General features: G+C 43.9%; 1 protein-coding gene across 1 annotated transcript in view; it reads right to left on the reverse strand.

Annotated features, from left to right (window-relative positions):
• Positions 1–963: 963 nt before the first annotated feature.
• The window catches only part of LOC109910043 (serine/threonine-protein kinase 40), a 33,541-nt gene continuing 21,195 nt past the window's right edge, over positions 964–13,309 (reverse strand). Inside the window, exon 11 of the mRNA XM_020509204.2 lies at positions 964–4,884. Coding sequence (XP_020364793.1) covers positions 4,663–4,884 — 222 coding nt within the window. The 3' untranslated portion in view covers positions 964–4,662. The remainder of the gene's footprint in view (positions 4,885–13,309) is intronic.

The following is a 13,309-nucleotide window of genomic DNA, read 5'->3' on the forward strand; positions in this document are numbered from 1 at the left end:
GCCAAGGCCCAGCCAACCATGAAATACTCTAGTTGTAGGAGTCTGCGGGATGGTCAAAAGCGCTGTAGTGTGTCAAACCCCTTGTCCGTCCACACATTTGTGCCGTTACTGAGACCGCTATGTCACTAAGTGATGCGCTGTTTGGTGACCTCTGGTCATCAGAGCAAGTTGTAAGCAAAGCAGCATCCCGGCAGAGTTCTTGTTTTTCAGGTCCTGAATGTACATAAGAAATAGCTATCCAATCACACTGTATTAATACTTTAGAGTCCTCTTCATCTCAGGGGGGCAGTAACAATCTTTAGTCACAGCTTGTGCCCTGTTCCATGAGACCAATCGCTTCCAGCTCAGCCACCAATATGAATAACGGGGAGAAAAAAAGCACATCCAGAACTCTAAATTATCTCACAGGAATCCATGTTACAGGACCGATCAGGAGCTTGTGTTTGTTAGCAAATGCAAAGACGTGTTAAGAAATGAAACCCCCCACTAGAACAGGGGGTGTGGGTTTAAAAGGCTGAGGTGAGGAAGCGGCGTAGGGGCACATGACTACGGTACAGGGGGAACCAGCAGGGGCCTTCCTGTTGCAGCAGATCTACCTTGGCCCATGGACCAGTACTCCCTCAGAGAAAAGAAAACCCCACATTTCAATTGAGTATTTAAGACACACAATCACTCGCTGCAGGGAGTCTATACACATTCTCTAATGGCATGACAGACCCAAGAGAGTAGAAACTATAGGAAGATGACCATTCCTTTCCATTTTGTGAACTGAATACATAGTGTTTCATTGATGATATAGGATTCAACAATTAGTCATTATCATTACTACACAATATCTGGTGTTCTTGGTTATACATATAGCAAATGCATTTCTATTCTTTGACACAGTACTCCACCTACTGGCAATGATAGGAAGTATTGTCAACATTCAAAGTATCACATGAAATAAACAGTAGGAATATAGAGAATTTTTCCATATCAAAGTTTATTGCTGACATGCATGTAGAGATTTGATGAAGTACAAAAATAATGTATTTTATACAAACTTTTAATTTTCTTTCATCTCTGTACAATTAGCCAGGTTTTTGTATTAGATGCCCATATCCAACCAAGCAGCTTACAACAAATCCTGCTGGTTTTCAACCATTTTTACCACCACATATACACCATTATCTATTTTCCAGTTCAAATATTCAGCAAATCAAATACATCATTAAACTGACAGACATTTCCTCCATTTTAGAATTATGGTAAAAATGAAAAATTGTGTTGAATGTTCATTAAATGAAAATCGGTTGTATTATGAAAAACATTAGGTTTTTCCTTAATACTCAAATTCCCAATTCTTCTCAGTTGGTGGATTACAGGGAATTATATTGTGGGACCACCTTGCAAATAAAAAATTCATGCAAAAATCGCATTTTACAAAGAGCTCAACATCATGCTTCGTATGGTGCTTTCAGTCCACAGACCGTCTGAAGGAGACAACTTTCATAGACATGGGACAATTCCAACAGCTAAATGTGAACAATATCTTGATAATGCTACAGATAATACATTACTATCAAGGGTCTTATCCAATAAACCTACATATTTATATCCAATAGTGGGTTATGGTCACCCTCAAGTAAGATGGGATGAGAAATTTGCCTTCAACTTCAGCAAGGGCTGTGGTGTTCACAAAATAACTTTTTCTCATGAACTACTGACACTATCAACTACAATACTGCTTTTATACCCAGAAATTCACATTGAGGTGGGGGGGGAAGCATACATTCCTCAAAATCTAATATAAATATTTTTTCATTCAAATGGGGTGGCTAGTACTGCCTCTAATGCATGTCTATATATAATTTGTGTTACAGCGGGCTGTTCAGGAGTGTGCAATGTTACAAAACTTTCAGATAGAAATTAAGATATGATTCTGAATTCAACATGACAGGAAATCTTGTCAGTTCTATTCAACACATTCCTATCTGCAACATTTCACCTCACTGAATGTACCCCTGGTCAGAGCTGGATTCGTTCCACTAGATGGAAGCTCTACTGGTGTTGTCGCTGCCATGATGGTATTATATTTACATACTGACCAAAAGTCTGGTATGGGGCAATAAACAGTTGGCCTGGTCCCAGATCTGTTTGTCACTGTCAAGGCAACAGTTGGCAAGACAGCACAAACAGAACTGTGACCAGGCTAATAAACATCACTACCATAAATCATTATAATGTGCGATTATTTTCTGTGTAAAAAATAGAACTATGCAGTCAGTCTCATTATTAGTAGTGTAGCTTAAATTGACCACGAGTGTGGCAATGGTAAAAAATAATATTTAAAAAACTGCAATGGTGGCTCAAGTTTGGAGAAAAATGGAACCAGAAGACTACTTGCTTAAAGCTAAATGGCAGAGATTTGATGCCTGAAAATGGACAGTGAATAAATAACAAAATCAACAAACATGAATTGAGGAAAAAGACAATATACAAAGAAATAGGAGGAAACTGACTTTAGTTTCTACTCATGTGATCAATTTGGATATAAAAATAGGGTGAAGGTCTAAGCAATGCGGATACCCATAAAGATGGGCAAGCCTATGTGAACAGATGCCTAATATCGTTCACAAGTTAGTAGCTTAGCAACATAGCTAGCTTTTTTGGACAAAATTTGCTAACTTATGACATTGGCATCTGCCTAAAGTAAATTTGACGGCAAAGTTGTTTCCTACTAAATATCTACCTACTTTAGCAATGTCATCGTATTTCCAGGACACTGGTGTAATTTAGACGAAACAGACGTTAGCCTCTGTGGAGAATGATTGGATTGATCATGACGTTTGGCACCACTATGGCACCGCCAGCAGAGGGAGGCTTGAGAAAGTGCATAACAATGGCATGACCGAGTGATGGAGACGCAACCTCATTGAGTTTCTCTGAAATATCACACTATCTATTCAATTATCCTTATCAACATCATAGTAAGTCTTCCATGATCAGCTACTACAATTTCACCTAAACAGCTAAAAGGGCTTGAGAGCTACTGTGATCATTACAGTTTTGTTTGATTTTAAAACTTAAGACATTGCTACGCACTAGAGGATTCACGACTAAGACAGGGCCAACATAAGGGATGCCCATCTTTCATAGCGGACACATTCAGTCCAGACAGTCTTAGAAAAGCCTATATATTCTCAGTGTGTGCAAGCAACTGAGGCAGGCAAGATAAAGAGATTGAGAGGATGGCTAGTTTAAGGGTGTGCACTGACTCACTGGGCTTAAAATAACGTGGCTCTAGTCGACACCTACCACTGAAAAGGACATGGCTTTGTTTAATACAGCCCCCTGGCCCAAAATCACACACTGACAATCACTGGCATTACCAATCATTCACATTCATGCCCAATACTTGTCCCACAATGATGATGTCACACAGGATAAATGGAAAGTTGAATACCTGGAAGTTGTTCAGTGGTGAACGAGGGGGAGGTATCATTTCCTTGGCTAACAATCAGTTAAGACTACATGATTTTTCACCACCCAGAAAATGATAACGTCCATGTCGTGATTAAGAATCAAAGATGCCAATTAGAACAGCAATAACGAGAGAGGATCAACCTTAAACATCTAAAACATCCCCCATCCAGCTCTCGGCGTCACAACCTCCAGGTATTTGACACTAGATGCCTAAATGGGAAAAAAAGGTTCCACAGGGGGTGAGCGAAAGCAAAGCAATCGGCTAGACGTACAGACGGAAGTAGGCGATTTGGCCACCATTTGATAGTTAGCATCTTCAATGTAAGATGGGTAAAATGCTACTTATTATTCATAAGGAAAAAAAGCTTATTCATATTCCACATTCCAAACCTTTACGCGACAAAACATAGTAATGCTTTCTGTCTACGGTGACAACACTACCGACAATTCCTTGTTTTTTGAGAATGGTGAACATGGTGAAAAATGGACACATGAAAAAAAAAGATTTAAAAAAAGATTGAGAGAGGTAGATTTGAAGTCATAGTTTAGAGACAGGACTAGCCCAGATCATTTTGGTTATGAGGAAACTAAAGAGTGGAGCGGGTGGGCACGTGAGTGATGTCCATGATCAAGTGATCCCAGTTTGGAGAGTTGAGGGAGGGAGGTTAGAGGAAGGTTGCTACATGATTCTTTTGGCCCTGTATTGCTCAGGGTTTTCAAGAAGAAATGGGGGTAGGTAGGAGGGCGATGGCCAGGTCTCAGCAGATGGAAACAATGGGGGAGCTTTTCATGTCCAAAACACATAGTGTCTGGTATCCCCCTGGCCTGCAAGACTCCATATGTGCCCATTGCTGGGTGAGAGAACCGTGTGTTTAAGATCAGTAGTGGGGGAGGGGGGGGGGAGCCTTTGGTTCAGATTTTCAGATTCTCCAGCCTTGCCATTCCTGTGCACACTGCCAACACCCAGACTTGACGTGTGAAAACTATGAGAGGTTGTCAGGTGAGTGATCAATTCTGGTGCCCCCTCCCCGCATGTCTGTTCTCACACCACCTAACTTACCACAGCTAGGGGCCTCTCTACCCAAGGCAGGGTCGAGCTGGGGCTAAGCTCCCACAGATTCTCAGTTTTAGGGTACCTTCCCGACCCAACCCTTGTGTCCCTCACGCCACTTGTCAAGGCGATGAATGAAGGGGCTACTTCCGGAGAAAGCGCTGGGCCAGGATGGCGGCATCCACAGGGCTGACGGGCGTGGCATCGTGGCCCAGGCGCCGCACGGGCGGGATGGCGCCGAACTGGCGCTTGGTGAGGAAGCTGGCCTTGGCCTCGTGAATAGTGTTCTTCTCCTCGGCCAGAAGCAGCTGCTGGCGCATGTAGTTCTCAAACTCGTACTGCGACGATTCCTCTGTCATTTTCACCTGAGATAGAGACAGAGATGCTTATTAGTTAGTTACACACTGGGTCGTGTTCATCAGGGCATTGATTTTCAAACCACTTCTCAGTGACCCCCAGACAGTTTACAATTTTGTTATTGATTAGTTGACTCAAGTGTACTAGATCTGGTATAGCTCAAATACATGGAACGTCTAGAGGTCCCTGAGGAAAGGTTTGAAGACCCCTGCATTAGGGCACATCATGGAAAAGTTCTTGAAACATTTTGCAACAGAAAACTGTGGATTTCTTATTGGACCAGGTCTACCAAGTCCACATAGTCCCTTCCCAGTTTGTTCGTTTTCCGTTTGGTGCCTCCTGAACACGACTCTGCTGTTACACAATGAACACAAGTTAGAGAGCCGAGGTTAATGATCAAGAGATCAGCATCCTTCTCAAAACAGAGCTGATGAACCTACGCCACCAAGCTCATCGACGGGGCTGTAGCAGAGCAGGTTGAGAGGTTCCACATCAACAATTTGCATCCTGTAGCTCGAACTCTAAGGATTTGGGACACTAAAGTCCATGGAGAATAAGAGCAGCTCCGCCCAGCCGCCCACTGCAGAGACTAGGTAACACTGTCACCACCAATAAATCCACGATAATCGAGAATTTCAAGAAGCATCTCTATGGCTGGCCATGCTTTCCTCCTGGCTACCCCAACCCCGGCCAACAGCCCCACACCCATTACTGCAACTTGCCCAAGCCTCCCCAGCTTCTCCTTCACCCACATAGAAGATGTTCTGAGAGAGCTGCAAAACTTGGACCTGTACAAATCAGCTGGGCTAGACAATCTGGACCCTCAAATTATCCACCTCCATTGTGGCAACCCCTGTTACCAGCCTGTTCAACCTCTTTCGTATTGTCCGAGATAACAAAAAATTGGAAAGCTGCCGAGGTCACCCCCCTCTTCAAAAGGGGGTGACACTCTAGACCCAAACTGTTATAGACCTACAGTGGGGCAAAAAAGTATTTAGTCAGCCACCAATTGTGCAAGTTCTCCCACTTAAAAAGATGAGGCCTGTAATTTTCATCATAGGTACACTATGACAGACAAAATGAGAGAAAAAAAATCCAGAAAATCACATTGTAGGATTTAATGAATTTATTTGCAAATGGTGGAAAATAAGTATTTGGTCACCTACAAACAAGCAAGATTTCTGGCTCTCACATACCTGTAACTTCTTTAAGAGGCTCCTCTGTCCTCCACTCGTTACCTGTATTAATGGCACCTGTTTGAACTTGTTATCAGTATAAAAGACACCTGTCCACAACCTCAAACAGTCACACTCTAAACTCCACTATGGCCAAGACCAAAGAGCTGTCAAAGGACACCAGAAACAAAATTGTACACCTGCACCAGGCTGGGAAGACTGAATCTGCAATAGGTAAGTAGCTTGGTTTGAAGAAATCAACTGTGGGAGCAATTATTAGGAAATGGAAGACATACAAGACCACTGATAATATCTCTCGATCTGGGGTTCCACGCAAGATCTCACCCCGTGGGGTCAAAAGGATCCCAAGAACGGTGAGCAAAAATCCCAGAACCACACGGGGGGGACCTAGTGAATGACCTACAGAGAGCTGGGACCAAAGTAACAAAGCCTACCATCAGTAACACACTACACCGCCAAGGACTCAAATCCTGCAGTGCCAGACGTGTACCCCTGCTTAATCCAGTACATGTCCAGGCCCGTCTGAAGTTTGCTAGAGAGCATTTGGATGATCCAGAAGAAGAATGGGAGAATGTCATATGGTCTTATGAAACCAAAATATAACTTTTTGGTAAAAACTCAACTCGTCGTGTTTGGAGGACAAAGAATGCTGAGTTGCATCCAAACACCACCATACCTACTGTGAAGCATGGGGGTGGAAACATCATGCTTTGGGGCTGTTTTTCTGCAAAGGGACCAGGACGACTGATCCGTGTAAAGGAAAGAATAAATGGGGCCATGTATCGTGAGATTGAGTGAAAACCTCCTTCCATCAGCAAGGGCATTGAAGATGAAACGTGGCTGGGTCTTTCAGCATGACAATGATCCCAAACACACCGCCCGGGCAACGAAGGAGTGGCTTCGTAAGAAGCATTAAGGTCCTGGAGTGGCCTAGCCAGTCTCCAGATCTCAACCCCATAGAAAATCTTTGGAGGGAGTTGAAAGTCTGTTGCCCAGCAACAGCCCCAAAACATCACTGCTCTAGAGGAGATCTGCATGGAGGAATGGGCCAAAATACCAGCAAGTGTGTGAAAACCTTGTGAAGACTTACAGAAAACGTTTGACCTCTGTCATTGCCAACAAAAAGGTATTGAGATAAACTTATATTATTGACCAAATACTTCATTTTCCACCATAATTTGCAAATTCATTCATTAAAAATCCACCAGTGATTTTCTGGATTTTTTTTTCTTATTTTGTCTGTCATAGTTGAAGTGTACCTATGATAAAAATATGAGAGGACTGTAATTTTCAAGTGCGAGAACTTGCACAATTGGTGGCTGACTAAATACTTTTTTGCCCCACTGTATATCCATCTCTAAAGTCTTCGAAAGCCAAGTTAATAAACAGATCACTGACCATTTCAAATCCCACCATACCTTCTCTGCAATCCGGTTTCCGAGCTCGTCACGGTGCACCTCAGCCACGCTCAAGGTATTAAACTATATAACCGCCATCGATAAAAGAGTACTGTGCAGCCGTCTTCATTGACCTGGCCAAGGCTTTCAACTGTCAATCTCTGTATCGGCAAACTCAACAGCCTTGTTTTCTCAAATGACTGCCTTGCCTGACTCACCAACTACTTCTCCGAGTTCAGTGTCAAATCGTAGGGCCTGTTGTCCGGACCTCTGGCAGTTTATGGGGGTACCATAATGTTCAATTCTCGGGCCGAATCTTTTCTATGTATATATTAAAGATGTCGCTCTTTCTGCGGGTGATTCCCTGATCCACCTCTACGCAGACGACACCATTCTGTATACACCTGGCCCTTCTTTGGACATTGTTAACTAACCTCCAAACAAGCATCAATGCCATACAACACACCTTCCATGGCCTCCAACTGCTCTTAACTTCTCTAGGATAGGGGGCAGCATTTGGAATTTTGGATGAAAAGCATGCCCAAATTCAACTTCCTGCTACTCATCCCATGAAGATAAGATGTGCATATTATTAGATTTGGATAGAAAACACTGAAGTTACTAAAACTGTTTGAATCATGTCTGTGAGTATAACAGAACTTATGTAGCAGGCGAAACCCAGAGGACAAACCATTCAGAATGTTTTTGTTTGAGGTCACTCCAATTGTTTTTCATTGGGAATCCAGATTAAGGGACTTGCTTGCAGTTCCTACCGCTTCCACCGGATGTCACCAGTCTTTCGAAATTGGTTGAGGTTATTCCTTTGTGTAATGAAGTATGGCCATCTTGAACGAGGGTCACTTCCTGTGTACTTTTTGATAGAGGCGCATGACCAGAAAGCATGAGTCAGTTTGTTTTCTTCCTGTATCGAACACAGATCATCCTGTCTTCAATTTGATTGATTATTACAAAAGTAGTTTGAAATGTTTTGGCAAAGTTTACAGGTAACTTGAGATATTTTGTAGTCACGCTGCGCAATTTGGAACCGGTGTTTTTCTGTGTGTTGTCGCGCATGCAGGGTTGAAATATGCTTTTCTCTTTTGTTTATGGAGGTCCTATCCTCAGATAATAGCATTGTTTGCTTTCACCGAAAAGCCTTTTTGAAATCTGACATGTTGGCTGGATTCACAACACCTAAGTGTCTGGTTAGACTGTAAACCCTCCTTCCAGACACATATTAAACATCTCTAATCCAAAATGTAATCTAGAATCGGCTTCCTATTTCGCAACAAAGCCTCCTTCACTCACGCCGCCAAACATACCCTCGTAAAACTGACTATCCTACTGATCCTCGACTTCGGCGATGTCATTTACAAAATAGCCTCCAACACTCTACTCAACAAATTGGATGCAGTCCATCATAGTGTCATTCGTTTTATCACCAAAGCCCCAAATACCACTGCGACCTGTATGCTCTAGTCGGCTGGCCCTCGCTACATATTCGTCGCAAGATCCACTGGCTCCAGGTCATCTATAAGTCTTTGCTAGGTAAAGCTCCGCCTTCTCAGCTCACTGGTCCTTCTCAGCTCACATATCAACACCCACCCATAGCACGTGCTCCAGCAGGTCTCTCACTGGTCGTCCCCAAAGCCAACACCTCGTTTAGCCGCCTTTCCTTCCAGTTCTTTGCTGCCAATGACTGGAACGAATTGCAAAAATCGCAGAAGCTGGAGAATTATATTTCCCTCACTAACTTCATACATCAGCTATCCGATCGCTGCAGCTGTACATAGCCCATCTGTAAAAAGCCCACCCAATCTACCTACCTCATCCCTATATTATTTTTATTTCCTTTTCTGCTCTTTTGCACACCAGCATTTCTACTTGCACATCATCTGCTCATCTATCACTCCGGTTTGAATTTACTAAACTGTAATTACTTCGCTACTATGGCCTATTTATTGCCTTACCTCACACCATTTGCACACACTGTATATAGACTTTTCTATTGTGTTCTTGACTGTACGCTTGTTTATTCCATGTGTAACTCTGTCATACTACTTTGTTTCATCTTGGCCAGGTTGCAGTTGTAAATGAGAACTTGTTCTCAACCTGCATTCCTGGTTAAATAAAGGTGAAATATATACAATGCTCAAAAAAATAAAGGGAACACTAAAATAACACATCCTAGATCTGAATGAATGAAATATTCTTAAATACTTTTTTCTTTACATAGTTGAATGTGCCGACAACAAAAATCACGCAAAAATTATCAATGGAAATCAAATTTATCAACCCATGGAGGTCTGGATTTGGAGTCACACTCTAAATTAAAGTGGAAAACCACACTACAGGCTGATCAAACTTTGATGTAATGTCCTTAAAAAAAGAAAAAATGAGGCCCAGTAGTGTGTGTGGCCTCCACATGCCTGTATGACCTCCCTACAATGCCTGGGCATGCTCCTGATGAGGGGGTGGATGGTCTCCTGAGGGATCTCCTCCCAGACCTGGACGAAAGCATCCACCAACTCCTGGACAGTCTGTGGTGCAACGTGGCGTTGGTGGATGGAGCGAGACATGTCCCAGATGTGCTCAATTGGATTCAGGTCTGGGGAATGGGCGGGCAAGTCCATAGCATCAATGCCTTCCTCTTGCCGGAACTGCTGACACACTCCAGCCACATGAGGTCTAGCGTTGTCTTGCATTAGGAGGAACCCGGGGCCAACCACACCAGCATCTGGTCTCTCAAGGGGTCTGAGGATCTCATCTCAGTACCTAATGGCAGTCAGGCTACCTCTGGCGAGCACATGGAGGGCTGTGCGGCCCCCCAAAGAAATACCACCCTACACCATGACTGAGCCACCGCCAAACCGGTCATGCTAGAGGATGTTGCAGGCAGCAGAACGTTCTCCACGGCGTCTCCAGACTGTCACATGTGCTCAGTGTGAACCTGCTTTCATCTGTGAAGAGCTCAGGGCGCCAGTGGCGAATTTGACATTCTTGGTGTTCTCTGGCAAATACCAAACGTCCTGCACGGTGTTGGGCTGTAAGCACAACCCCCACCTGTGGACGTCGGGCCCTCATACCACCCTCATGGAGTCTGTTTCTGACCATTTGAGCAGACACATGCACATTTGTGGCCTGCTGGAGGTCATTTTGCAGGGCTGTCAGTGCTCCTCCTGCTCCTCCTTGCACAAAGGTGGAGGTAGCGGTCCTGCTGCTGGGTTGTTGCCCTCCTACGGCCTCCTCCGCGCCTCCATGCTCAGGACACTATGCTGACAGACACAGCAAACCTTCTTGCCACAGCTCGCATTGATGTTCCATCCTGGATGAGCTGCACTACCAGAGCCACTTGTGTGGGTTGTAGACTCCGTCTCATGCTACCACTAGTGTGAAAGCACTGCCAGCATTCAAGTGACCAAAACATCAGCCAGGAAGCATAGGAACTGAGAAGTGGTCTGGTCACCACCTGCAGAACCACTCCTTTATCAGGGGTGTCTTGCTAAATGCCTAATAATTTCCACCTGTTGTCTATTCCATTTGCACAAAAGCAAGTGAAATCCTCAAAAGGTTCTACAGCTGCACCATCGAGAGCATCCTGGCTGCATCGCTGCCTGGCATGGCAACTGCCTCCAACCGCAAGTCACTACAGAGTAGCGCGTATGGCCCAGTACATCATTGGGGACAAGCTTCCTGCCAACCAGGACCTCTATACCAGGCGGTGTCAGAGGAAAGCCCTAAAAATTGTCAAAAAGATTCCAGCCACCCTGGTCATAGACTGTTCTCTCTGCTGCCGCATGGCAAGCGGTACCAGAGCGCCAAGTCTAGGTCCAAGAGGCTTCTAAAGAGCTTCTACCCCCCACAACCCACTCATGGACATCTAATCAAATGGCTACCCAGACTATATGCATTGCCTGCCCCCCCCCCCTTATTTTTTTACAATACTGCTACTCTGTTATTATCTATGCAGTCACTTTAATAACTCTACCAACATGTACATATTACCTCGACTAACCTGTGCCCCAGCACATTGACTCTGTACCCGTACCCCCTGTAGTATATGGCCTCGCTATTGTTATTTTACTTCTGCTCTTTTAATTTGTTAATTTTTATTTCTTATCATTTACTTTAACTGCATTGTTGGTTACCATTGCTTGTAAGTAAGCATTTCACTGTAAGGTCTACCTACACCTGTTGTATTCAGCACATGTGACAAAATCAAATTTGATGTGGATTTGATTTGAATCTACAGCTTTATAACTGAGGGAAAAAAGGTATTTTATCTCCTGCTGATTTTGTACGTTTGCCCACTGACGAAGAAATTATCAGTCTATACTTTTAAATGGTAGGTTTATTTGAAAAGTGAGACAGAACAAAAAAGAAATCCTATGTTATAAATTGATTTGCATTTTAATGAAGGGAAATAAGTATTTGACCCCTCTGCAAAACATGACTTAGTACTTGGTGGCAAAACCCTTGTTGGCAATCAGAGGTCAGACGTTTCTTGTAGTTGGTCACCAGGTTTGCACACATCTCAGGAGGGATTTTATCCCACTCCTCTTTGCAGATCTTCTCCAAGTCATTAAGGTTGAGGCTGACGTTTGGCAACTCAAACCTTCAGCTCCCTCCACAGATTTTCTATGGGATTAAGGTCTGGAGACTGGCAAGGCCACTCCAGGAACTTAATGTGCTTCTTCTTGAGCAACTCCTTTGTTGCCTTGGCCATGTGTTTTGAGTCATTGTCATGCTGGAATACCCATCCACGACCCATTTTCAATGCCCTGGCTGAGGGAAGGAGGTTCTCACCCAAGATTTGACGGTACATGGCCCCGTCCATCGTCCCTTTGGTGCGGTGAAGTTGTCCTGTCCCCTTAGCAGAAAAATACCCCCAAAGCATAATGTTTCCACCTCCATGTTTGACAGTGGGGATGGTGTTCTTGGGGGTCATAGGCAGCATTCCTCCTCCTCCAAACACAGCGAGTTCAGTTGATGCCAAAGAACTCCATTTTGGTCTCATCTGACCAGAACACTTCACTCAGTTGTCCTTTGAATCATTCAGATGTTGGTAAACTTCAAACGGGCATGTATATGTGCTTCCTTGAGCAGGGGGACCTTGCGGGCGCTGCAGGATTTCAGTCCTTCACGGCGTAGTGTGTTACCAATTGTTTTCTTGGTGACTATGGTCCCAGCTGCCTTGAGATCATTGACAAGATCCTCCCGTGTAGTTCTGGTCTGATTCCTCACCGTTCTCATGATCATCTCAACTCCACGAGGTGAGATCTTGCAGGAAGCCCCAGGCCAAGGGAGAGTGACAGTTATTTTGTGTTTCTTCCATTTGTGAATAATCGCACCAACTGTTGTCACCTTCTCACTAAGTTGCTTGGCGATGGTCTTGTAGCCCATTCCAGCCTTGTGTAGGTCAACAATCTTGTCCCTGACATCCTTGGAGAGCTCTTTGGTCTTGACCATGGTGGAAAGTTTGGAATCTGATTGATTGCTTCTGTGGACAGGTGTCTTTTACACAGGTAACAAACTGAGATTAGGACATTTCATAAAAATTGACATGCGTTTTTCTGGATTTTTGTTGTTGTTATTCTGTCTCTCACTGTTCAAATAAACCTAACATTAAAATTAGACTGATCATTTCTTTGTCAGTGGGCAAAACGTACAAAATCAGCAGGGGATCAAATACTTTCCCCCCCTCACTATGTCAAGCTATACTATACACACTTCTGTATTTCTTACAACACCTTTAGATTTAAGAAGATTGGATTCAAATGTAATGAAAGTGCTAGCCTCATGGTGGTGCAGTGAGAACATCAAACAAGGCACCAGTCAAT

This window comes from Oncorhynchus kisutch, linkage group LG2 (genome assembly GCF_002021735.2).
Source record: "Oncorhynchus kisutch isolate 150728-3 linkage group LG2, Okis_V2, whole genome shotgun sequence".
In the NCBI taxonomy this organism is placed as follows: domain Eukaryota; kingdom Metazoa; phylum Chordata; class Actinopteri; order Salmoniformes; family Salmonidae; genus Oncorhynchus; species Oncorhynchus kisutch.